At 35.1% G+C, this 26,618-nt stretch overlaps 1 protein-coding gene across 3 annotated transcripts in view; it reads right to left on the bottom strand.

Annotated features, from left to right (window-relative positions):
- PPARG (peroxisome proliferator-activated receptor gamma) overlaps positions 1-26,618 on the bottom strand; it is a 54,554-nt gene that overhangs the window by 12,279 nt on the left and 15,657 nt on the right. For all 3 annotated transcript variants that reach the window (NM_001001460.2, NM_001397666.1, XM_040646063.2), the window contains 4 exons: positions 11,792-12,019; positions 10,012-10,181; positions 8,417-8,555; positions 2,598-2,797 (listed from right to left, as the gene is read on the bottom strand). In NM_001001460.2, the coding sequence (NP_001001460.1) occupies positions 2,598-2,797; positions 8,417-8,555; positions 10,012-10,181; positions 11,792-12,011 (729 nt within the window). In that variant the 5' untranslated portion in view covers positions 12,012-12,019. The remainder of the gene's footprint in view (positions 1-2,597; positions 2,798-8,416; positions 8,556-10,011; positions 10,182-11,791; positions 12,020-26,618) is intronic.

Genomic DNA, 26,618 nt, shown 5'->3' with positions numbered 1-26,618 from the left:
TAGTTTTGTCTTTAACTGATAAAGCTGCTTGGAAAACAAAGGGTCTATGTGTGAACTACAATAACAATATCCACACAACAGGATTTCACTTTCCAAACTGGTTAACTCAATTTTCTGCTCCTTACATGACCAATGAAACTGGTCACTTTCATAGTAACAACAAGCAACCATACTTCCAGACCATGAACTTCAGTCAAATACAGTGTTTTTTTCCCCACCTGTACTAGGATTTTGGTGCGAAACTCAGAAAATAAACACACAGCATTGAGAAAAGTCAGCAGAATAAGGTATTTTTCAAGTTGCAGAGCTGTTCTGGTAGCAGAAAGAATATTCTATATACAAGTGTATACATACATGCATACATATGCATATATGTGAAACAATGGAATAATAAGACAGAGGGAAGACTTAAAAATGCATATATTAATACTGGTAGGGCATTCCTTCCTATTCTTTCTAGAAAATCCTAAGTGGCAGTATTAAGTACAGGAAAAACTAATCTATTCCGAGCATGTACATGAAATTCAGAATGAATGCTTCATACTACCACCCTACTGACATCAGAAGATGGAACTCAAGAGTTCAACATTGCTAAAAAAGTAAATTAATAAAGATTGAGATGTACCTTATTACTATAAACTTTTGTCAAATGAGCAAGCACTGTATATCCCAAAGAGGATGAATTACTAACACCACAATTTTAATTTTGACCCATTGACATAGCATATCTGACCATTTTCAACTGAAGCAGTCTAATAGTCTAATTTTAAGACAGATAAAAGAAATTTCACTTAACAGCTAGCGTTAACCTTGAAATCTAATAATTTGAATGCCAATACTATGAATTGTTTGTTACTGGCTACCCTACTCTAAAAATTTGGAAAATATTCTTATCCACTGTTAATACATGTAGTAGTAATTGTGGGACAAGGAAGAAAGCAACCAGGTTATTTTCTTTGTTTCCAAATTCAGAGAATCAAATATAGTAAGAAACAGAATCTCTTAGTACAGCGATTCTGCTTCTGAATAATAAAAAAAATATCCATGCAACTTCCATACAATATGATTTCTCCTATAATTTATTAAAAATAGATAGTCAGAATCTTCTGGGGGATATCTCCATGCTTTCTGCTTAAACACTGTTGGCTTTTCTTTTTGCCATGATACCCACTTAGCAGAGGGATTTTTTGTGCCTGATGAATGCCCATCTGTGGCTGATCTTTCTTCCCTCCTTTATTCCTCTGCCAATCACACCATATAATCACTACAGCACAGTATGAAGCTTATGATGAACAAGGAGTAGTACAAGTGTACAGTTTGGAAAAAAGCAGGCCCTTTGGTGACATTTTTAGGATGAAGGACAGTAAACAAGATGTACAATCATGTGCACTGCTTGCAGTATGTTTCCCATTCCAAAAACATAGTTATAGAGAATGCAAATAAAGTAAATTAAACTGCTATGTTAATTCTTTCCCAGTAATCTATGTTTCTGATAAAGAGAGGGAACTAGTGGAAAGACTCTGAAAAAGCAATGACCGTCAAGTAGACTCAGTATATCAGCTTTCTGCAGAATAAATCAATGACAGTAGTTCAAACTTCATACACTCCATAACAATCAGCTACTCAAACTGAAAATGTCAGTCACATCTAAAAGTGGATTTTTTTTTTTTTTTTGGCTGCAACCAAACTAGAGACTACATTCAAATTATGATTTCAAAAGTCCTTAGGACAAAATGAAATACTTTTTCGTACCTTTAAAATTTATGAAGAAAATTAAGTACAGTCTGTTGAAACCCTGGCAATAAAATTTCTGCGTATTGCTTTAGAAAATACATCAAACTAAGAGTTACTAGTTTGGGGAATGTTATTTTGATCTTTAGTTACAACAACAGTGATAAAATTGAAAAAAAAAATCTACCACAATCATCAGATCTTATTCATCCTTCTTCCCACTGACACAGAAGGCTCTTAAGTACTGAGAGTGAAGTTTGCAAAGGAACCCATAAATTATCTCTATGTCAAAGATTTTCTTGTGCATTCTCCTAAAATTCAACTTGTACCAGCATAGAATACTGATCCATGATAATCTAGTTAAATGCAGGAAGTCATCAGAGCATCATAAGAATAAACATCATAGTTAAAGCCTCTGATGCTATTCGCATTGTGAATCATTTGACACTTACGAGAAAGAATATTGCCAGCAGTGATAATATTCTATGATAACATGCTACAATATGGATGCTTGAATAGCATAGCCACCAACTGCTGACAGCTAGATAGCCACTTAAAACAGATATTGTGGAAGATAACCTCTGGTAAAGGAGAAGAAAAACGGGAAGAATGGATCAGAGAATACAAAAAGGTTAAGATGACCTTCAAATTCTTGTACCAGTTTCAAGTATTTTATTAGGTGAACTTGGAGTTTTTTCAAATGATGTTTACTTATCCTATCTAAAAACATTTCCTGTGTTTTAGACACAGCTTGAAACATGCAACTGCCAACAGCAAAGCATTTTTTTCTTTTTTTAAAGATGTGTTGTCAATGTGGTAAATCATTTACTCAAAAGAAAAAAAAAAAGAAAACAGAGGGAACTAACTGATTTGTCTGTCGTCTTTCCTGTCAAGATCGCCCTTGCCTTGGCTTTGGTCAGAGGGAAGGACTTTATGTATGAGTCATACAAATGCTTGGCAAGCGCTCGCAGATCAGCAGATTCAGGATTTAACTGGTCGATGTCGCTGGAAATCTCTGCCAAGAGCTTCTCCTTCTCCGCTTGTGGCATTCGCCCAAACCTGATGGCTGAAGAAGATGACAAGTAATTACCATAGCTATAGTTGCACCCACAAATGCATATTTTTATTTTTCTGACATCTTTTATTGTAAATTATTCAATTTTTTCTTAAAACAGTACATAGGCAAATAGGAGGAAGATGTTTCTCACCTCTAATATAGGCAAACTACTGAAGTGCTTCGAAGATATGTAAACAAACCAGTCTCAAAAAGAAAATAACCTATGTGCCCAAATAGTTCTATTACAATACCCTGCTCTGAAACATAAGAACTATTGTCAGTTCTGACAGCCTGAGTTGGTGAAAACCACTGATCCTACCTCCAACCTAAATCAAATATAGAGAGTCTTTAAGATATTAAAATTCAGTTTACTTAGGGTAGGAACCACTGTTCAGCTTTGTATTGTTTTGGGCAAATCACCATATGGATCTCAGCTTTTTCATTTGTTTAGAAACAAAACACTCACATGCCTTGCAGGAATGAATTCCTAAATAGTTCAACAGACCTTAACATATCAAGTGATTTAAAATATTACCAAAATAGTTAAAGAATGAGAAAGAAGTAAGTACAGGGAATAAAAAACTACAAAAAGCCTGAGTCCTTCATCACAACTGTATGTGATCGCTATATTGTAAGAACAGGAAAGGGTTCCACCCAGTCGTATGATCTCAATTGCCCTACATATCTGTCAGGTTGGCTGTAAACATCTCAGTTTGACACCTATGTGCTTAATAGCCAAGTCACTGTTTATACTTACAGAGATGGCCTTAGAAAATAGTTCAAATGAACCATCAAGATCAAGACTGATTTATCATACGGTATTTCAGTAAACAGGACTTATTTTACAGCAAGAAAACAAAACAGAGAAACAGAGCATCAAAACAAAACAAAACAAAAAACAGAGGAAGAAATAAAGGTTTGCATTTTTTAGCTGTAAGAGGAAAGAGAAATATTATTAATATTTTTTCAATGGTTAATGCCTTCCCTAGATAAGAACAAATTGTTCCTAAGGTCATGCATATGATTACACTAGGGATGTTTATTTTGGAAATTGTCAGCCACTTTCCTGCTTGCAGGATGCTTGCAGTATGCTGATGAAAAAAATGACACTTTTTTCCAAGAATAAATAATTATATTTAAAAATAGCATTTACTGTATTTATTGATGAGTTCTCTTATACCAGTGTCTTTTTTTCTGTTTGCTTTTTACTACTCTACTTTCTCTTTTAGGAAACTGGGTCTCTGAGTGATGCAAGCTGTATGTTTCATTTCTGGGGGCATTCTTATTGCTTACTTTTGAGAATCAAAACTTAGTCCAGTAGGAACAAATTAAAACTGATTTATTTTTTTTCCTGTAAATATCCGTTGCTTACAGCTTTTTATGAGGGAAATTTTGAATGATCGCCAGCTGGTATTTATTTTAGATCATATATACATCTGTACTTTTTTTCTCTCCTTTAAGGAATACTGAGTACTCCTAATCAGCAACTAACAATAGTTTTCAGTGAGACATCACTGCCAATCTACCTCAATGCTAACAGTAAACCATTCACAGAAAAACAATGAACTTCTTATTAGCTTAAAATGGCTCAAAAAGCCACTAATAATCTCTCAATGTCTTTTCCAACCTAGATAATTCTATGATTCAGATTAGTCCACTTTTCAAATATGCATTTTGCAACAGCTTAATCAATAGAAAAGTCTCAATACTTTGATGCTTCTGATTGGTTTATTGGCAATACATTCAGCTCCTCGTCATTGTCTTTTTTGAAGAAGCATTTGCAAACTGATCTCTTCAGTGAAGTCTACCAAGAATTGTTGGACTATTACAGTGAACTTTTAAGTTGGAAAGTGAAGCAAGGTAAATGTTAGCCTTATATAAAGGACTGTTAATAAAATAGAGACAAGAGTTGCTTATATCTGTAAAATGCTCATCACTCCTTGAAATATGTGGAGTATGACCTGATGACTTCTTAACACATAAGAAACAATTAACAGCTCTAAAAAAAACCCCATGTCCTTTGAAAGATTTCGTAATTCTACCAGGAGTTACGTGCTTTTGGCTAGAAAAGTATTTTGTTATGATAAACTATGATAGACCGTTCTGATATTTCATATGAAATTAACTTACGGCATTATATAATACCTTTACCTTTAATAATCATACATACTTAACAGTCTGATATGAATTATATAAACTCATACTGTAAGCATACTAACTCTTAAAATACTATAGAAATGGAGTTTGACTAAACAGTATGAGACATGATTCTGGTGTGAAAACTGTTTTGGAAATTTAGGGTTTGCAGAAGCCAGCACAGAATCTAGAATCTACCTGGCATAAGGTATACCTTATGGATACCTTTCACCAAGGTTATTTTGTACAAACAAGGGAATAAAACAAGGGATTAAAAAAAAAAAAAAAAAGAGAGATGGTATATTGCTTCCCCGTCCTATGTTTTAATATTAACTTGCTCTAAAATAGTTTTTATACTTCCCCGAGGCATTGAAAACAATAGGGTTTTTTTCCCCCCCACCTTTTTCTGTCACAAAAATATGTGTCTTGGGGAATTTCTGATAAAATTCCTAAATTTTCCTAAACAAAATGTCACTCAGATCCGAAAGTGTATTTTAAACCTAATGATTTGTTAACAACAAAAAGAAAGCTGTGAATCAAAAATTCCTAACTTATAACTTGACAGGCAAAAATATAATTTTAAAATATAAATGTTCTTTAACATTTAATGTATATTTTATAAATATTATACTACTTACAATAGATTGTTCAGTTTTTATTACTGTAGCAGGCAAAATCTGGGTCAAAATTCAATTCTGTGGTACTAGCCTAGTAGTTTTGTTTTGGAGAAATCGTTGTTTTCAGGGGACTAAGATAAAGTCAAGGAGAGGTCAGTGGGTTTACAGAGGGAATGTGGGAAACAGCAGTGGAATTTGGGTTGAGATGAGAAGTAGGAAGGGTTGGTAATACTTGTGGAAGTTACGGCAGAGAAAGAGGAGTTCACAGAATGGGTAAGAGGAGTTCACAGCACTCCTGGTTGCTGAGGAATATGTCAGGGTTCTGTTAGGTGAGTTACAGGACCTTCCCTCTTTTCTGTTTGTCTCTCCCTCCTGAGACTGGTTTCACCATCTATTTCTTTACTCCCAGAAGTGATAATAAAGACATATTGTCACAGTACGCTGTGTGGCTTTATATAAATATTTTTAATGCCAGAGAAAAAAACAACCTGGTAACGTTTCTAAAATAAAAACAAAACTTCTGCTGAATGGTATTTCAGAATACAATCTGAGCAACTGAGGGTTAAACACAGAGCAGCACTGTGGTTAGAGAAGGAAAGGAAAACAATATCCAAAGCATGAGAACACTACTGTCTTTCTTAACCTTCAGCTAAGTGGTATGCAGCATTTATAATGAAAAAATGTGGCTGTTAGCTGCTAAGTGTCTCCTTGCATTCCCCCCCCCTTTTTTTTTTTTTTTTTTTTTTTTTTAAGTGCCCTAACTATTCATTCTGCAATAATGTATCTATGAAAAGACAACCATAGAGTGGAACCCTCAGGCACAAGGAATCCACATTCTGATTCCAAGCATTTAAAATTCACATAGTTTCACTATCCAAATTGTCAAACTTCAAGCTGTAGATGTAACATTAGAAGCTGTCTCGGTGCCATTCACAACGTTCAGTGTTGTGCTTCTGCATGTTTCTTTATGTAGACTTCTGTCTTCAAAGGCAAATCTTATTTATTTTTTAGATATGTGTTTGTTTATAAATGATGGAGGAGCAGGGTGTTGCTTCGTACAATCTGATGTTACTTGAGCAGTCAAAAAACACAAATCTAGAAGCTAACACTTGAATATAAGCACTACTAACTCCTTGGTAAGTGAATTCATGGTAAAAGTCAATGAAAGCATTCTTTCAAGCCCTGGGAAAAACAGCAAAGCCATTCCCCACTCCTGCTCCTCACAACCATGGTCCCTGCTGGTGCCACAGCTTCTTCCTTGCTGTGGCCGTCCAGGAAGAATTAGCAGGTGAAAATTTTTCCTGGGCCCTTTGCACTGCTAAACCAGAGAGAATGAACTCAAGGTTCCCCTTTTTGATAGGGCTGCACATGGTTCACATTGCTATAAATGGAAACCATGTTGCTAGTTTATGAGAGAATTTGGCATGCACCTTGAAAAAAAATAACAAAATGGTCTTGAATCACTATAAAAATACCCACAGTAGCATTTCAAAATTAGTTTTATTTTTAAGAGCTACCGTTGCATCCCAGGAATGGGAAAACCATATTTTCTATTAGCAGAACATTTCCCATCCCTACTTACATTCACTGTGTGTACTAACTACACAAACCACAGTTAAGTTTTCCTCTTGGGGACAGTGCACTCGTTTTTGTAATATTTTTTTTTTAATAGTGAAAATAATGGAAGTTAAAAAAAAAAAAAAAAAAACAAACACCAAAAAACAAAAAACCACAGAAATTATTTTCCCAGTCATGTTTGCAATTCTTTACCCTTTGAATTCCATAAGACTCCATGTTATGACATGTAATTCCTGTTTCTACTAAACTTTGCCAATGCAAGACAGCAAAGAATCTTCATCATTTATGTCTTTCTGTCCAAACATTCCTAAATAAGTATTTCTAAATGAATTGATGTGTTAATTATAAAATTCAGAGAGATTTTCTTCTATATTGTATACAATAGAGCAGCATAGTGATATGCTTAATGTTAATTGTTTTACCTACTGTAAAGAAGGCAATCACAGAACCATACACAATTGCATACAGCTTTGCAAGCAAAGAACATATACAAAATGGAAATGCTGCTTACAGTTCACAGATGGGAGGATGTTTACCTCTGGATGATGGAGAAGTCAGACAATGCATAGTACAGAGGAATAACAGCTATACACACTATATGATGAGAGGCCAACAGCTGAATGAGCATGCTAAGAAACACTACACTCCTACTTACCACACATTGGAATCTATGCCCAGATGTGGGTATCCTAAGGGAGGAGGAGGACAGTTGTTTTGTTTTTTTTTTTTTTAAACAGTACAGCATATGGCCCATTCGTTCAAAGTATGTTGTGTTCTAACATGAGGAAAAGTTAACTCAGCGATGCTGACTGCCCTGGATAAGCATCCTGTGCATCAAATTTAAGTTGCTGTTATTCACAAACTTTTGATAAACTCTCTGCTCCATATTTCATAACTAAGTTCAGTTTTCAAAGGAATACTGAGCTATGGTATGGAATATGCCTTACCAGCTTGACCATGACCTGGGAAAAAAAAATTACACTAGGAATACATTCTTGAAGAACAACCAATAGTGCCATGAGCAAGAATGACAGAGAGTAAAACCAACTCACTGGTTACACTGTGTATACAGTGACAAGTGCAAATCTTTACCTATCTGATTTTTATGTTAATTAATCTCCAATTGTATACACAGTCTACCTGGGCAGTCTCTCTGATACATATTTCTACACTGTCTAGCATAAAGAAACATTAGGCTCAAAACATTACAGCAAACTCAGTAAACTCATGCTGGATGTTTTTTTTTTTTTTTTTTTTAATCAAAACTACTGTTTTATAATATGCTGTGTACACTTACCATTATGTGACATTCCAACTGCAAGACATTTCTGAAATCTGCAGTATTGACACTTATTTCTGCTTTTCTTATGGATGCGACAATTAAGGTCACACCTATCATAAATAAGCTTTAATCTGATTGTTCTTCGAAAAAAGCCCTGTAATAAACATAAAAAACATGTAAAAGGATAGAATAAAGACTGCCAGCATCACTGTCTTAATTCTGTATAGACATACAAGCACATGTCTGCATGCACACTGAGTCTAAATTTGTATTAGACAGATTTCTGAAGAAAGCAATGATTGTGTAATCATATCTGCATAGCAGCATGCTCCCATTCTAAACTTATTAGCCATTTTCAGCCCAGCTTGATATGGGTAAAGGTTTAAAAAAAAAAAAAGAAAATATGAAAACTGATGGGAATGAATGGGGTCGAAAGGATGCTTTTGAACATAAGTTGACAGTACTACAGAAACGGTGAGCTGGAGAAAGGGAAATAAGGTTCCTTTTAAGGCAGGTGGTTATTCTATTTCTTTTTGCTTGCACCATGCTAACCTAATTTTGCAATGTACATTTCTGGGTTCTGTCTTCGAGGTTTTATTTTCTAGTTCGTTCCTGTTTACAAGTTTGCAAAGTACACTGGCACATAAAAAAATTCAGAAACTTGATACCAAACTCATGGTAATTATTAAACAGAAATTTTATGAGGTCTTGTAAGGACGGATATTGTTATGGAAATTCACAGTTTTGTCTTTTGACAGTCTAAAAGTACTTTCTGAAATAATCTTTATTAATGACTTATTATTGATCTGAATTTTTCATCAGCTGTTCATTGTAACAGTTACTTTTTCCCGACAGAATAAAAACAATAATAAAAACATAATATTGATTAATGTGTATATGGTTCTCTGTAATGTAAGGAATCAAGAACACACTCACTGCTTTATTTATATTCCTAACTCAGTGCTCAAAATTTTAGTTAAGGTTTGCATTGGGTTTTTACTATCACTTATTTTCCTCAAGATACCGAAAATAGCAACAACCTGAATATAAAATGTGTTTTGTTTTTTTTTTTAACTCAATGAATTTAATGTAATTTCTTTCTCTGGTGCTTCTCATTCTTGAGGACAATCAATTTTCATTTTCCTTTATTTATTATGGACACTAAAAAACACTGCCATCAAAAGAAGTCAGTGATGTTTTAAAGTGGATAGCCACATTCTTCAATATCATTCGACCCTTTCTTTAGTCACCTAGAATGTATAAATCAGGTAAAGAAACTAATCAATCAGAACAACAGAGTCTGAATTTTAAATTGCTTAGAATAGTGGGGTTTGAAATTCATACTAAGCCTGCTTTTGCTTCATTATATGAATTCATGGAGATACAACGATGTCCAAGACAGCAAGAAAGGAACAGAATTGCATAACTAACAAAAGTAGAAGTGCACAAAAAATTCAAATAGATCAGTAACATAAATGATAAAAACAAACATGTTAAGACTTCCACTTACTAAAGTGCATGCAGTGTGTATGAAAATTTAAAAGACTTAAAACTTATTTAAATGAAAATAGTATCAAATCTTCAGAGAAAACATGTTTGTGACAACTTACCTTACAACCTTCACATGCATGCACTCCATAATGAAATCCAGAGGCCTTGTCCCCACACACACGACATTCAATAGCCATAAGTGAGTTGGAAGACTCCTCATGAGGTTTATTGTATAACTGCACTTTTTCAGAAAAATAGGGAGGAGAAGGAGGCTCCATTTTGATTGCACCTGCATACAGAGAAGATTAAAATGAATAATTCAAAGTACGATTAAACATATGGTAGAAGAAGAAGCAAGGAAGAATCAGAAACAATCACAGTAAACACAGCCAGATTCATAGGTATGGTTTGCCATACAAAATGACAGCAGTAAACAAAGGATATAAGGGAATGTAAGCTGTATGCAGCTATTTCATTGGTAGTATGTAGGTTGTACCTTGAAGAGGCATATAGAAATCATGTCACAAATTCACTTTCCAGCTTTGGAATGTGGAATGATTTTAAGATAGATATGTAAAATTTGCACATGGAGACCTCATACTGAAGAGGTCTTATTCCTTTTGTCAGTATTTAATTAGGTTACTTTAAGGTGTTCAGAACTACTGCAAAGGGAAGAAACTACTGCAAAGGGAAGAACTGGTCACTTTAATCTCATGAAAAACACTTAATAAACCCACAGTGAATAATTTGTATATTTAATGAAATTTATCTCTCTCCTAGGAATACTGCTTAGCTTTGGATGCAGTCTAGAGATTAATCTTCTCAAAATTTCTAATTATTGAGAGAGCACTTTGTAATATTGAATAAGCTCAAACAACCAAATGTGATATATTTAAATCAGTCACTGCTGGTCAAAGAAGTAAGTTGTGACAACTGACACCATAACATTACATCAAATCACACTCCAGGAATTATATGACAGATGCAGTATTACCATAATGTGAATGTTTTGTTTTCTGTTTGGCTATACTCATAAACCAGGAACTTTTCTTTTCTACAGAAACTAGGGTAAAAAAGGAAGCAGAAAGTTAGCTGAGTAAAGACCAATAGGATTTAGCATGTCTAATGATTCAGCTAATCAACTCTCTAGTTTGTTATGAAAATATTATGGAATTTTCTAATCAAGCAAAAGAGAAATAAATTATTGGCAGTAAAAATGTATTTTAATTCACTTCATAAATAACTCAGAAGTACACAGCACCTGGTTCTCTCTATTACCAAAACTGAATTGTATAATCCTCCTAGCCAGAATTTCACGAAAAATTCCTACAAAAATGATGTCAGATTTAAATAGACTCAGAATCTTTAAAAAAGTTCCAGGCACAGCAACCTGACTTCTTACTATGAGTAGGAATGCAATAGTGATTTATTTCAGACTAGACTACTTTCGTTTTTCTTAAAAGGAGAATTCTGTGTACTATCTTCACATAACTGGGGAAAGATGTTGGGTTTTTGTACTATATAATAATACTAGATCACAAAGCTTCGAGGTTATGTGCGCATTAAGAACACTGATAAAAGTTTTAGCAACATAGTGGCAGCCAATATTTCCATTCTGTCAGTTTCTTAGTCTGTTTGGAATTCAAAAGCTCTAGGTATTATTAATATGCTATTTATGCTGGATGTTACTATATGACACCTTGTCTAATCACTAGAGGCTACTCTAGAAGAGTGAAGGTTGCCCTATCCAAATATCACGTGGATATCTATGCTGATTTTTGGATTTACAATCCCTGTATTTAGGCATCTGAATCCATCCACTTCTTTTGCTGGTGGTACAACTTCTAGAGAATGAAGCAAATGTGAGCACAAAGAAATACTGAAAAATAAAAAACGTACTTTGGCAATCCTGGAGCTTGATATCATATTTATAATCAATGCTTGTTTGATCAGCTCTTCCAAGAGGTATATCTTCATAGTGTGGTGAAGAAATGCTTGAAAAATCAACAGTGGTAAATGGCTTTATGTCAAAGGAATGCATATGATCATCCATCGCAGACAGATCCACTGGGCTAATTCCAAAATTAACGGGCCAAAACGGCATTTCTGTGTCAACCATTGTAATCTCTGAAAACAAAAAAAGAAACAGGCTTTTTAAAGATGCTAGTTATTTCTGTAATGTGTTTGAGCCCAAGTTGAGGTCTAATTGTCTACTGCACAAAGAGCCAAGATGCAAATTGACATTCAGGTGTACACTTCAAAGGAAAGTCTCGTCTCCCTTCATCATTTGGCTTGAGTTATTCACCATATAGTCCGTTTAATAATATTGCATGGATATTACTGAACGGCTAATACAGCTTTGAGGTTCTTCATACACAGGCTCTGATATCATACACATCATGAGAACAAATGATGTTTTGTTGGCACCCAGTGCTCAGGCTACCCTTGGAACTGAATAGCATGTCATAGGTATGCTACCAGAGTGATCTGATATGTACTTCGAAAGGCAGCAAAGACAACTAGAGGATTCACAGAACAATAGTGCAGTCAAGTGAATAACTGGCAAAAAATACATGAGAAAAAAAAATGGTGAATGGTCAGGTGAAATACAAATTCAATTTCATGGATCATTTTGTAGAAAACTAGTGTGCTTTAGTAGGTATGCGAGTCATTAAAAAAAAAAAAACATGATGTGAAATTAAAGTACCACTGGAAACAAACTGTTCACCATTTTTACAGAGATTGATTACACTGACTTTAACTGCATCTCTTAATAACATTTAAATACTAAAGTTGTTTTTTTTATATCAAGAAAAAAAATGTAGTTGGTATTAAATAATGATAGTTTTATTCTGAAATCTTTAGGTGGTCAAGTACATCAAAAGTTTTATACCAGAATCTTAAATGCAAGGCTCGAGGAAAGTTATTTTATAACTACTTAAATCCCATATATGTTTATGCAGAAATTGAAAGCCATAAACAAAAAGCTTCAATCTGTGAAAATCTTTGGCAAAATGAATACATCTAGATTGAGTTATAAAATGTTTATCTGAGTCAGATGCTTATCTGACAGTCAGATGAAACAAAAATCACTGATTTAAACATATTTCAACTATGAAAAAGTTTGTATTCCGCTAACTGATTCATAACAAGTGTTCATATTTAGTTTTCCATGATTCATAAAAAGGACATTTTAATCTAAAAATAGAACAGATTATGGGACTAAAATAACTTGGTCACTTTGGCCGTTTAATTCAGACTTCAGATCCATTAAGTAAATAGCTTTTAACATTTGGATGACAGAAACTTATTTGATTTGGTCTATTTGGAATTAGTCAAAACTACTCTGCCACAGTTCCAAAACCGTTGTTACGAAATGAATATAATGGAACAGATCTGCTCTGTTACTTTGAGATGATCCTTTGTTTTGACAGGGAGATTAAGTACAACAGTGACCGCCCTTCCCTATCAACTGTGCTAAAGTGTCAAGATGGTAATGGCTAGACATGGTTGTGGTTCTCTTATTCTTTCCTCAGAAAAGCCACCGTAATTCTTCCTCCTCTTAGGGCTCACAGCACAACCTTGAACACTGACATCAGTGGCTGTAAGATGTTTCTTATTCTTAAAATTAAGGCAAGAAATCCCACTGCAGTGAGAACACAAGTGTTCCTGGTGTAGCACATGCTCCACATCATACACATTGTCCCTACCAGAACAGAAGGGCAACTTACAGCTCCTTCATACTGCCCCTGCTATCACTACATGCCCGATAAAGTAGAGTTCTGTAAAGCAAACGGTGTTTAATGATGAACTTTTGGCTAGGTTACCCTAACAGTCAGCCAACTATCTACCCCTCCAAAGGTTTCAGCCATTAGATAGGATACAAAGATTCACATGCTATCCTATTGTGAATATCCTTTATTCACAAATAAGAATAAAGACTATGGACTCCACTCCTTCCAGAGGTTAACATCCCATGGTAAGTAAATACCACTTCTTCAGACAACTAAAAAGGGATTTGTTAAATGATTTGACTACAAAAAATGTATACTTTTAGTTTTTGTAAAATTGACAAAATTAAAAAAGAATTATGTTGCCTAAGATGGCCACTTGCAAAGTTCATAATTGTACTACACATACATAAAAATATATATACATACACACAATTGCGTAAATCTGAAGATTTCTTTTAAAAGATGGGTCTAGCATGCTAAAATGACTGAAGTAAATAGGATTTAATTAACACAAAGTAGTTTGCATGTATATTATTAACTGCTTTTCTTCCACTGAAAACTATTAACCTCAGCTATGCTGTAAATATCTATTTGTCTACTTCTGGATCACAATGCACATAATATATAATTTCTTTGTACAACAAAAGCTAGGCATTAATGATGCCAAATCAATAATATTCATAAGCACTTCAGAATTATAAGAATTCAGTTTTGGATATAAAATCAGAACATTTCAGCATAGATTTAAAGTTCTAATCTTCTTTACCTATGACTGATCTTAGCTGAACCATAGATATCCTGCTAAATTTAATACAATTTACTATTACCGTGGAAGCAAAATGAGTTTTTCCAATATTATCTGATCTGTATTATAAATATTAGAGAAATGAAAAATATATGTACCAATTTTATCCTTACATTTACTGAAAACTAAAATGTGTGAGCTGTTCCTACGTTTAATAGTTTGTTTACAAAATACTTCTCAGTTGCATGGAACTTTACCTAATTTCTGTTGTATATCTTGTCCTTTTTCTTCCCCTTGAAAAGGTGAATACCAGCACTTTCCTTTGCAAAAATAATGTTCAACTGCTATCCTCAAACAACAAAAACCAAACATCCAAAGCGTAAGTCCCATCAACAAACTAATCAAGAACTCTTTCATAAGATTCACAGATGCTCACATGAGACTCATGTAACAACAGGCTAATCCAACTGGTAAGTTGGATTAAAAGATTTCCATGTGCAAAATAATCATTCTCAGCCAAGAGAAGACTGTACAGAGAACAAGCAGAGATGTCATTCACATAAAGCCAAAAGAATATGGTTTAATATTTCATCAAGAAAAAACAGAACTGAAAGAGAATGCTGTTGAGCTACCATTAAGAACTGAGAGATGATTCCAGTTGCTATAACTCCCTTCACGTGCATTTAATCTCACACAACCAACAGCTAACTATTGTCTACAAGGAAGTAAAAGAAGGCACGTGAACTAAGCTAGTATTTGTATGGCTTAGCCTTATCATAGTGCTGACTGTGAGAACTGTATCACTCAGTAGACGCTGCAAGTTGAACTGATTTCCAATTTGCAAGGAAGCTCTTCAGTGGATTTTTTTTTTTTTAACAGGAAAGCACAGAATACAATGTCAGAGACCATCACGGTATGAAAAACATCCTGGATTGCAACCTACTCTTTGCCATAAAGACTACCTATGCCCAGTTAACCTGAAAGGCCTGTTGCACTGCATTCTAGGCAAGCTTTTTCCAGACAAAACTACCAAAATGTGACCTTCTAGGTATTTAGTGAAGCAAACAAAACATCCTAGCATAACAGGAGACACAGAAAATCAACAACAAAAAAGAAAAGCTACAGCATCTCAGCTTAGAGAAGGAGCTAAAGTCAAGGCAATGGCGTAATAATATTATAGGTACAAATGTAAATATGAGCATAGATACACATAATGCTAATTACTGTAAGGCTTTTTTTGTTTGTTTGTTTTTAAGTTAAACAACTTGTGGATGGTACCACATCCATTTAATTAGAGAACTTCATTAATCTTTCGTGAAGGAAATGCTGTGATAGACTGTAAGAATAAGGACCATCCTGCAATAAAGCAATCACATTTGCCTTTCAATAACTCAATTTTTTCATTGCCTCTGACACAGAAATCCTTATGGCAATGCAAAAATAGCTTAAGCCAACATTTTCATCAGTGCTGTTTTCAGGTCCTAAATATGAGGCATATGGTCTGATTTTGTGATATGCTGTGTTCAAAAAGTAACTCACCAACGTATCTGGAAGGTGTAAATAGCCATGAATTCTATTAAGAATCAGATTTAAAAAAGATAACCTCTTACTAATCTTTCTTCATGTTGTTTAGGGAAAAGTTGCATTATCTTACTACACCTACTTCGTTCTGAAGGATAAAAAAAATACTACTCTGTGCTCTTTATCTCAATTCTCCACCTGTCCAGTGAAAGCATGATATTTTTTTTCCCTCACTTCGTGTGTTTATTCAAACTGCAGTCTCTTTCAGAGGGGACTGTATTGCTCCATACATTTTTTGTATTCATGATCATGTCTAAGTACAGTCAGGCTTTAACCCTAGTTTGAATCTCTTTACTCAACAGAACAATACATTTTTCATTTAAAGTATCTGTCTGTATACTGGACTTCATCTAATAAGAAAATTTGCATAAAACAAAGGCACTATTTATCCAAATGGTTTTGGATAAGCCAAAACGCATACATTTTTTCTATACTGTAAACAATGACTTAATGCTCTTGGACAGATTTCATTTAATTCATTAAAACAATGATGCTGGTATGGTCTCCAGGTTCTCAAATCTAGCAAACCACCCCATAGTGTAGGACCCGAACTCCTTTGTGTTCTGTTGCTGCAGAGTCAGCAGAGGGAGCACAACATAACTAAAAAGGCTCTTTCCAAGAACTCTGCTGACACAATCGGTGACACTCTTAAACAAACAAGCAAAAAAGTACATGAAAAGAGCCGTGTTGGCTGATACAACCAATTCAGTATTTGACAAAATCTCAAAGGACTTTTTGCCAAGTTCAGTAAGCTTCAAACAGTGGTAAGAAAAACAAACAGCAGCAAAAAGATGTGAGGATTTCCTTTAAAAGTTCCATTGTAGAGTCTTGCAATGTTATGTTACTGTAATCAAAAAGTAGAAGAATTTATCTTCATCCATGATTGCCTGTAAAATTCAAGGCAGAAATCCATTTATTTATGTCATGATTTGTGCACAGAGCTGCAAGATGCTTACCAGACTTAACCAAAAAACTATTTTTCCAAGAAAATGACAAGTGAGAAAGGCTACAACTGTGGAAATTGCACACGGGCTTACTTAGGAAACTCACTTAGATCAAACTTTAATATTGTACAATCAGTCTTATTTGAAAACTCAGCACTACCGCCAGCATTCCCACCTTAGAACTGTGTATTGTAGCAGCAATGAAAACTGTTGGGCATGCACCTTGGACATCATTCCTGCCTGTACTGTCGTATCACCTGACCTCCGATTTTTAATTTAAGCATGAACTTACTGAAACTATTTACAGGAATGGAAACTAAGCTCACTGGAAAACAAAAGAGCAAAACTTATATGAATTTGTTGCAACTAGAGAAAGATAAACTAAAGCCAGAATATATATTGAAAAAGCAGAAGCATGTTTCACCCCTGCTGTTTAATTTTCCTTTAAGAAGTGGGAAATACCTCGTGTCTTCCAGCAATAATTAGCATCAGGAATTAGCTCCACAATAGCAAGTGACTTAGTGAAATAAGTTCTCAGGTGATTCAGTTCACCACTTTGCAACCCTAACTCTAAGCACAGGATGAAGACAATAGATAACATTTTCTTCTCTGTTCTTAGATTCAACCCTCAAGCCATCTAAACGTGGCCCAAAAAAACAAACACATCTGCTAGGAAAGATACCCAGCAATACCAAAAGGATGCAACACAGCACACGTTCAAAAGAATAGGTATAAGCACTCAATATAAAAGTAAGCCTGGTGGTTCTAGAAAAAATGGTTTTGATATATCTTTATTCAGAGGAAGAGGTATGCATCACTAGCATGGGAGAGTCCAGCCAACAAGTGCACTTCAAAGATTAATCACTAAGTGGAAGAATAGGAGCTTATGAAAATCTTGTTTTACAGTCTGCTGTACTAACCAGCAAAACAAACACAGGGCCAAAACCCTGACAGCAAAAAGTTGGAACTGAGCAGATTGTTAAAGATGTGACAGAAAACAAACAAACAAAACAAAAAATAACAAATCAACAACAACAACCACCGACACTCCCAGGAACGTCTTGAAACCCTGCCACGAGATGCCATTTCTGCCACACAACATAAACCACGGAGTGCCAGAGTGGTTGTCTTAACAACCAAAGCTCAGCAATCCAAGTGCTGAAGAGAACAGACACTGAGATCCTACAAAAAGCCAATTTAAAGATTGGTGCGGTGATGTCACTGCATCCACCCCTCTCACCATGGCTGCACAGTAAAACACCAGAAATGGTGGAAGTGCAAACATGAGAGGACAAAAGCAAGCAACTCATAAATCGGTAGGAAACGTATTTTATTCCTGTTACTGATTCACAACTACACCCTGTAACAACTTCAAAGCACGGTCCATAACATCTACTACAATGTTTAGCACGGAGTTGCTATAACACAAAGATGAATAAAAAAAAGTTCAATTTGAGGATAATAGATCTGTTACATTTAACATGTATTTTCTATTCTGTGCCTATAGTTCACAGAAAATGGCACACGGCCCCAGCCTCTCACTTGAATTAGCAATATTTCATACTTTTGCAGCAACAGAAACAACTGTAAATACAAATGCAAATGAGAAACAATCTTAAAAATCACAGGCTGCCTCAATACAAATTCTCAGGGTATAGATAACTAACAGCAATGCTGTGCACAACTGGTAGTTTAAATAGAAACTGAGAACACTGGACAAGGGATGATAACCGGTGTTAGAAACACTGATTTTTATCTTGGAAAAGCTGTACAGATACCTCAGATTTAGGAAGAAGAGCACTATGAAATCATTGAGAACACAGCCACAAAATTCTGGAAGAGATGCAGCGTTGGGCTCCCACTGAAAAAACTGCTTACAATGGAAATGAAAATGTCCTGCTACAGGCACAAACATGGCAGAACACTGAGCTGTTGAGATGATTGCTGCTCTGTTAACTCAGATTTGGCATCTGTGGGAACGGACCCCCAAATTGCTCTTAGAAATGCTTGAACAGAAAAATGGCAGTTTTTGTGTTACAGACAGATGCCACCCTGATGTCTTCCAATGCTTCTTTGTTTGAAAATATCTTAAAAATATTTCATGGTCTTCAAAATATAAATGGTTAGTTCATTTGCTGAACAACAACACAGAAAGCAGAAGCACAAAAGTGTGAAAAATACAAAAATTCTTCTGTTAAAAGAAAAGTCAAATAAGTGTCTACAAGATTCTAAAGGGTAAAGACAACATATCAGTACTTATCACATGCCTAATTGCATTGCTAGGGCTCAGATTTGAGTAATTTTGGTTTTGAGGGATTTGATGAAATCAGAAACAACAACATGCCTCTAACTTGCACTGGCAATATTGTAAAACTATCTCATGACATAAAATGTAGGCGTTACTCTCTATGAATCATTGTGATTTTAAAAAGGATACTGATAGATTGGCGATGAATCACATTCAATTTTGTAATCAGAAAAAACTGGCTTCTTAAGGGAGACCTTTGCCCCCTCTGGCAAAATGTAATAACTGAGTGTGCCAAGGTAGTAAGGAGTAGGCCTTCTCTTGTCATATACATGGCCTCATAAGACTGAATTAAGTCATTGATTTTAAAATACAGAGACATGCAAGCTTTATCAACTAGAAAGTTGCACAGAACAACTGACAAGTACATTAGCATTCTCAGAACTGTACTTGGCTTGAAGACTCATTTTAAGACACATTTTATTGCTGGCATTTGTTTATTACACTGGGTAGATGCTGTATTACTCAGATCTAGTAAAAGTTTTACTAACTACTGGAAAATCATAATTCACACAATTTAGTGATTTCTTTAGTTAGGGTGTATTGCTAAACTATATGCATATGCAGAATTCTCGCAATGTATACTGTAACATAGATCAATAGGAAATTAATCATTGTAAATATGTTTTATATGTATAAAATACATCTCTTATAACAACTATTCATAGTTTCTATGAAAAAATTCCTGTTTCTCACTAAGTGCACTGATAGCACTGTGCCCAAAGCCGATGCAATCAGCTCACAGCTACCAGGAAACAACACGTCAGTTAGCCATCTGCCTATTGAATATTTAGTTAAGGGACAACACTGGCCCAGAATATTTAAGTATAGTACTATCTAGTAAATCTGTGTTGTGTTCACACACGATCCATTATGTGAAAACTTCCAAATTCCTCAATGGCTTCTTAAGCCTTCGCCAAACCAGCAAAGACTTAAGCAGTCAGTATAACAAAATATTCCAGAGGAGAGTAGCCATTGCAGCTATTTACGAGACAACGTTACACTTCACTGTTTCTTTGGTATCATTAGGTCATTATGACTATGTCTTTTAATGTATTTTAATATAGTAATCATGGACTTTATTCTTTAAAAATAGTTCTTGGTCAATATTTACCAGCTAGGATACATAGCTAGCAAGAAAATATACAATAGATGCACTTCACTACAGAGTTCAAATCTGAACATAGTGTTTGCATTTCTTTTTGAAATATTAACATCCAACATTTACTACTGAAGTTATGTTCACAATATCCAGTTAATTTCTATATGATATCTTAGGTGAAATAAATTTGATACAAGCACTGATGCATTTTTATAATATAAATATCCAAATAACCAAATAAAACGTTCTCATCTCACATAGTAGTAGCAGAGAATTTATTGAGATATTTTTACAGACGCATGAGACTGTTGGTAAGTAGCCTGGGATTTTTCCTTTCCTCAGACTTCATCAAGTCAGTGTTTTTTTAACATTCACATCTCTGTTTCCAAGAGATGAGATAATGAGACACACAGCTTTAATAGAGTAAAATATACTCATTAATATCCTAAACTCTGTTCCCTGCCATGGCAGAATAATGAATACTCCCACAGGAAGAGAAGGAGGAGGAACAAATGCTACATGAGTTGAAACTCATTCCTTGAATTAAATCCCACTTTTAAAGTTTTTCCTGGCAGTCAGATATGTTGCAAATTATCCATAAAAATGCTTCTCTCATATCAGGAAGAGCTGTTTCCTCACAAAGCTGTCATTTTCTAAAATATTAAAAACGCAAAGCGTGTTTTAATGTACCACCCATATATTCTGATGAAGCACTTTTTTTATTTGCTACAATTTAAAATATTCTAACCTACAGCTATTTAAAAAGCACCGTGTTGCAGAAGTCATTCGCTAACAAACATACTTAATGCTATTTGTGAATTAAGTACAACAAATACCTCAGCATAGCTGGGAACACATTTTCTCACACGTATCCTTAAAAATGAATTTGATTTCTGACTTAGGTCAAGAGTAAGATACCCAGTAAATGCTCACGTACTGTCACTAAACTCTGTGGTGTTAAGCTAGTTCAAGCACTGCTGCAAACTTGGGGAAATGCATGAAATGCAACAGAGATGACATAACACACCACATTTTTTCTCTTCTAGATGTCCCTTAAAGCAGTCTAACACAAGAATGAGTTCAGATTTTGTCTGGAGTACAGTACTTTACACACTGTTATAGAAGTGCATCTTCATTAGCTGCTGAAACTCTTCTGTCAGGCAATTCTAAACTTGGAAGGGTGCTACTAGCAACAGACATACACCTTTGGAGCTGTATGCTGCTCAGCAAAGCATTGAAGGATGCTACTCTTAATTCCATCGCAATTATTGCCACTATTTTGACAACTTAAACTGCAGGCAAAATAAAACCAGGTACTCCATTTCAATTTCATATACCAGCAGGTTTGAAATAGCCCACAGTAAAAGCACTCACCTAAAATAATTCAGTTATAGATATACATGAACTTTTGTACATCTACAATCTGTTGCACAAATATATCTCTTTGATCTTTTAAATTAGCAGAAAAATTAACCTTCTCAACTGTACCAACTAAGCATAAAACCTGCTCTGCCACTTTTCAGTAATAGAGCAATCTGTTGTCATCTGACTACTGTACTTTTGACCCTCTGAAATAGTCCAAAGATATGTTGACACGTTTTTACATGTAATTCAATAATTATTGTTCTCAGTGCTGCATGATGCTAATCATACATTTAGATCAATGCTCTTTGCATCTTGTGTACTCCATCTTTCTACATATTGATTCTTTGACATAACTTTACAAATATCACATATCAGGGTGACTTCAGACTGTCTACACAGGTGTGTAAAATAAGGTCATAAGTAGGGTAAGCTTGCTTTTGTAACTGAAATTGCAACATAGTAAGAAATATTTAATGAATGTCAGTAAATTAATTATGACCTGCGCTCCAAATTTAAGTTACTTCTAACAGTTTCACGTGTGAATCTTCTATTGCACTACATGGGAGGAGCATCACATGAACGTTTCACATTCTTTTAATTTAGGGTCAGTATGAAAAATGACGAAGTATTACAATGTACTCCATATTTTATCCCATAAGAAAAGTAGGTGGAAACTTACAGAACAAAACTCAGCACTGAAAATTACTATCATAGGAGATAGATATAAAATATTAATTTTAAATGTAGCCTATGATTAAGTAATAGCAATCTGAGAAAGAATATTAACATAGCAACTATAAAAACTCAGCTGCCATTAAATTAACACCAACTTACTTCCTTTCATATGGTTGTATTCCTTAATTCCTATAGAAATTATGGGAATATGGTTAGAAAATTTCTGATGGGTATTCCTGCAGACTGGAACTTAGAACTGCATTACAGAACAGAGGAAGAAAATACACCAGAACCCAGAATCAAACTAACTGGGGGATGGATAATACCCAGAAACCCTAGAATGTAACTGTATTACCTTGAGTTCGGAAACAAACTAGGGTAAAATCTAAGTTGATGGGGTAACAATTTTTCTAACAATCTCTAACCAACCCATTAGAAAAAAATGAAATGATCTTGATTATGTAATTTCTACTCTAATGCTCTCTTTTATTAGCATTACACTCCAGTGCTAATAAACAAAACTCCCTTTGCAAATCAAAAAGAAAATATTGCAATACATGCATTCAGGGTACATGCTCAGCCATTATCCACAGCTATTTAAGCCTTATGTCACACATTCCTCATTAGTTTTCTAAGAAAAGGCCTCCTTGTCACAAGCTTTTCTGAGAATCCGACATGAGCCGTTGGAACAGGATAGAATTTGACAGACATTTAATTCCATTCCAAATGTAGTTTTCCAAGGAAAAAAAAGTTTTGTTCAGTATCTCAATATTTAAACAAACATATACGCCTGACAAGAAAGAACACTCATTCTCCAGTTCTACAGTGTTAACTGCTGCTGGTTTTGCCTGGGTTATTAGCTACCATTTTAAAAACTGTGTTTGATATTATTCTTCAGTTACTACTACCAGTGATCTTTAAACCACAGTGTCTACACACAGCAAGTCTCATTCTTATCACACTAACATACACAGGCAGCAAACTTTTGACTGGATGAAGATCAGTGACAAGTGGTGGCCCTCAGGGGTCTTTAATAGCTGTATCAATGATACTGACAGTGGGATTGAGTGCACCCTCACAAAGTCTGCAGATGACACCAAGCGGTGAGATACAGCTGACACACCTGAGGGACAGAACGCCATTGAGAGAGACTTAGACAGGCTCCAGCAGTGGGCCCAGGTGAACCTCACGAGGTTCAACAAATCCAAGGGTAAGGTCTTGCACCTGGGTCGTGGCAATCCCCACTATCAGTACATGCTGGGCAATGTAAGAATGAAACCACAGCCCTGCTGAAAAGGACCTGGGTATATTGGTGGATGGCAGCTGTACATGAAGTAGTATTGTGCCCTTGCAGCCCAGAAAGACAACTGTATCTTGGGCTGTCAAAAGTAGTATAGTCAGCAGGTCAAGGAGGTGATCATTGGAGGTGATCATCTGGAGTACTATGTCCAGATGTGGAGTCCTCAGCACAGGAGAGACACGGACCTGTTGGAGTGCATCCAGAGGAGGACCACAAAAATGATGCAAGAGATGGAATACCTCCCTTATGAGGACAGTCAGAGAGAGCTGGGAGTGTTCAGTCTGGAGAAGACTTGAGGGAGATCCAAGAGCAGCCTTTCAGTAGTTTAAAGAGGGGCTATAAAGACTCTTTAGCAGGGTCTGTTGTGACAGAACAAGGTGAAATGATTTCAAACTAAAAGAGGGGAAATTTAGACGGGATATAAGGAAAAAGGTGGTTTTTTTTTAATTTTGTAAACAGTAATGGTAGTGAAGCACAGGTTATCCGTAGAGCTGGTGGATGCCCCGCTGCTGGAGACATTCACGGTCAGGCTGGATGGGCTCTGAGCACCTTGATCATTGCAAGGCAGTTGGATTAGATGACCTTTAGGGGTCCCTTGCAGCTTAAACTATCCTACAATTCTACATAGTGAATGTATGACTGTACAATTCCTTCTATTAAAGGAAGATACTAAGTAGTGTTCCTACTTTTGTCATGGAACTTTCAAGAGTTACGATGACATCATTTTAAGGAAAAAAAAACAAAAACCAGAAAGCAGAGTATCCACAGCTAAGAATAGTCTACTGCTAAGAAAAAAGAATGTATTAATGTTTACTTTCAGAAGTGTGTTACTTTAATTGATGATAAACAGTTATTTTTCAAATTCCTTTATTTTCAGCTAAAAAAAATTTTCAGTGTCTAGTAAAGTAAGCTAAAAAGTCACTGTGCCTCAGTCACCTACGTTCATATGGATTCCAGCTCTGTATATGAGATTGACAATTGCTTGTAGAGATCTCAGTTTGTATAAGTTTAATTTTTATAAAGAGAACAAGCAACTGCTGTTCCATTTCCATCTCTGACAGCATTTGTTAGTTTTAATTGAGAAGTATACAACCAAGTTCTTAACTCTAAAGCAGTAGTTCTAATAGTTCCACAGTTGTGCAACAGTAACTATAGCAGTATAAGCAGAGCAGCTATACTAAATTTTAACAGCATTAAAAAGAGGGGAAGAAAGAGAAAATTTCAGTTCCCTTCTCTGTCATGTGTTCTTGTCATCATCTCCTTTTTTCTACGTTAAAAGTAGTTAAAAAATTCCTTCTGCAAGTATTCTAAGAGGATGACTAACAGCAAGTCTTTCAGCCATGCATACATGCACACAGATGTGTATAATCCAATTCAAGACAAAAATATGTATTTCAATATTGCTCTCTGTAAAGAACATGTATATCTTTCTAGAATGTTTACTGAGATGGGGTAAGTTAACATGCAGAAAAATAGTCATTAACTTTCTGGACGATGTTATTTCAAATAATTAGGTAAAAGTATATTTAAATATCCATGGCATTTTCAAATACCAAGCACAAATTATACAATGGAATACTTGAATTCTTTATGATTAAATTAAATGCTAAAGATTCCTTCCAACTCAAATGATTCTACAATGAATCAACTATTCATCTTTAATTTGGGCAAAATAACAACAGATAACCTTGTCATACCTCATTGTTCCTTCAAGTACCTTCATTTTCTAGGCAAGCAAGTTTAGCGTGAGGAACTAAAAACTATTACTGTGACTTCATGTAACCCTTCAGGCAGGCTTGTGAACAACAACAACAAAAAAATCACGTGGCTTTGGTTTATCAGAGAATGGCTTGGGTTGCAAGGGCCCCTAAAGATCATTTATTTCCAAACCCCTTGCCATGGGCAGGGGCATCTCCTACTTTTGAGACCAGGTTGATCAAAGCCCCGTTCAATCTGGTTTTGTTACATACTAAGGATTAGTTACTTTGGCTTCTCACTGTTCTTAAACAGAGCTAAATTAATGTTATTATTTAATACAAACAAGCAAGCAAGCAAACAAAAATCAGTAACTTCCAAATTTCTATAGGCTGAACTTGAAAAAAGATTAACACACAAATGAACAAACTCTTCAAAGAGTCCGTTGTACTTTACAGGAATCATATTAAAACACAGTTGAGATTATAACAAACACCAAGTTCTTACGAGACATCTGAATTACATACAGCGTAAAATACTGTAATTTAGAGCTGAACACAAGAAACATCTCATCCTGCCATTTAAGATGCATGCAAAGCTGACAATGAAGCTTTCTGAACCCCTTCAAATCCAAAAGATCAGAAGCAATCATCAGTAACAAACTACTTTCCATACCCAATACTTCCTGTCTTTTGTTAAACAAGCTATGTATATCTGTTTTAAATTTTATTATTATAGCCTGTACAAAAAAAGAGATTGCTTTGCAGCAGCTGAAATTACCCTTCACTATCAGGGATGTGCTTTGCTTTAGAGGACTGTGACAAGGATGAAAACAATGACAACTATAAATCTGATTTCATTACACCCATCCAGACTGGCAGAGCTTGGGGATTTAAAACTGGTTTTGATTCTCACCTTTGCTTTTTAATATCAATTAGACAGCATCACTGTCACTTTCTACTTTATCACAAAATAGGCTAAATACCAACACTATTTGCAAACAGAAACTGTTGGGATTTTTTGGGTCACAAGACAACATTCTCTCCATAGCTTTACTTGGACATACCTTTCCTATGTAAGTGATGGGCTTACAAAGTGTATTCAGCATATGATGTAAAGCTAACATATTTAGATGACATTTTTACATTTGTTTTGAGAAAGTCTAAATTCTAGAACATTCTTTTTCAAAAGTAAATTGGTACTGGACTCAATTCACAGTTTGGGACTATGGAATATTTTGTTCAATTCTACAAAATACGCTGAGTTAGACAAAAAAATGG

The sequence above is a fragment of the Gallus gallus genome, chromosome 12 (genome assembly GCF_016699485.2).
Source record: "Gallus gallus isolate bGalGal1 chromosome 12, bGalGal1.mat.broiler.GRCg7b, whole genome shotgun sequence".
In the NCBI taxonomy this organism is placed as follows: domain Eukaryota; kingdom Metazoa; phylum Chordata; class Aves; order Galliformes; family Phasianidae; genus Gallus; species Gallus gallus.
Note: the sequence above shows the minus strand (reverse complement) of the source record. Positions and strands in the feature narration are given on the sequence as shown.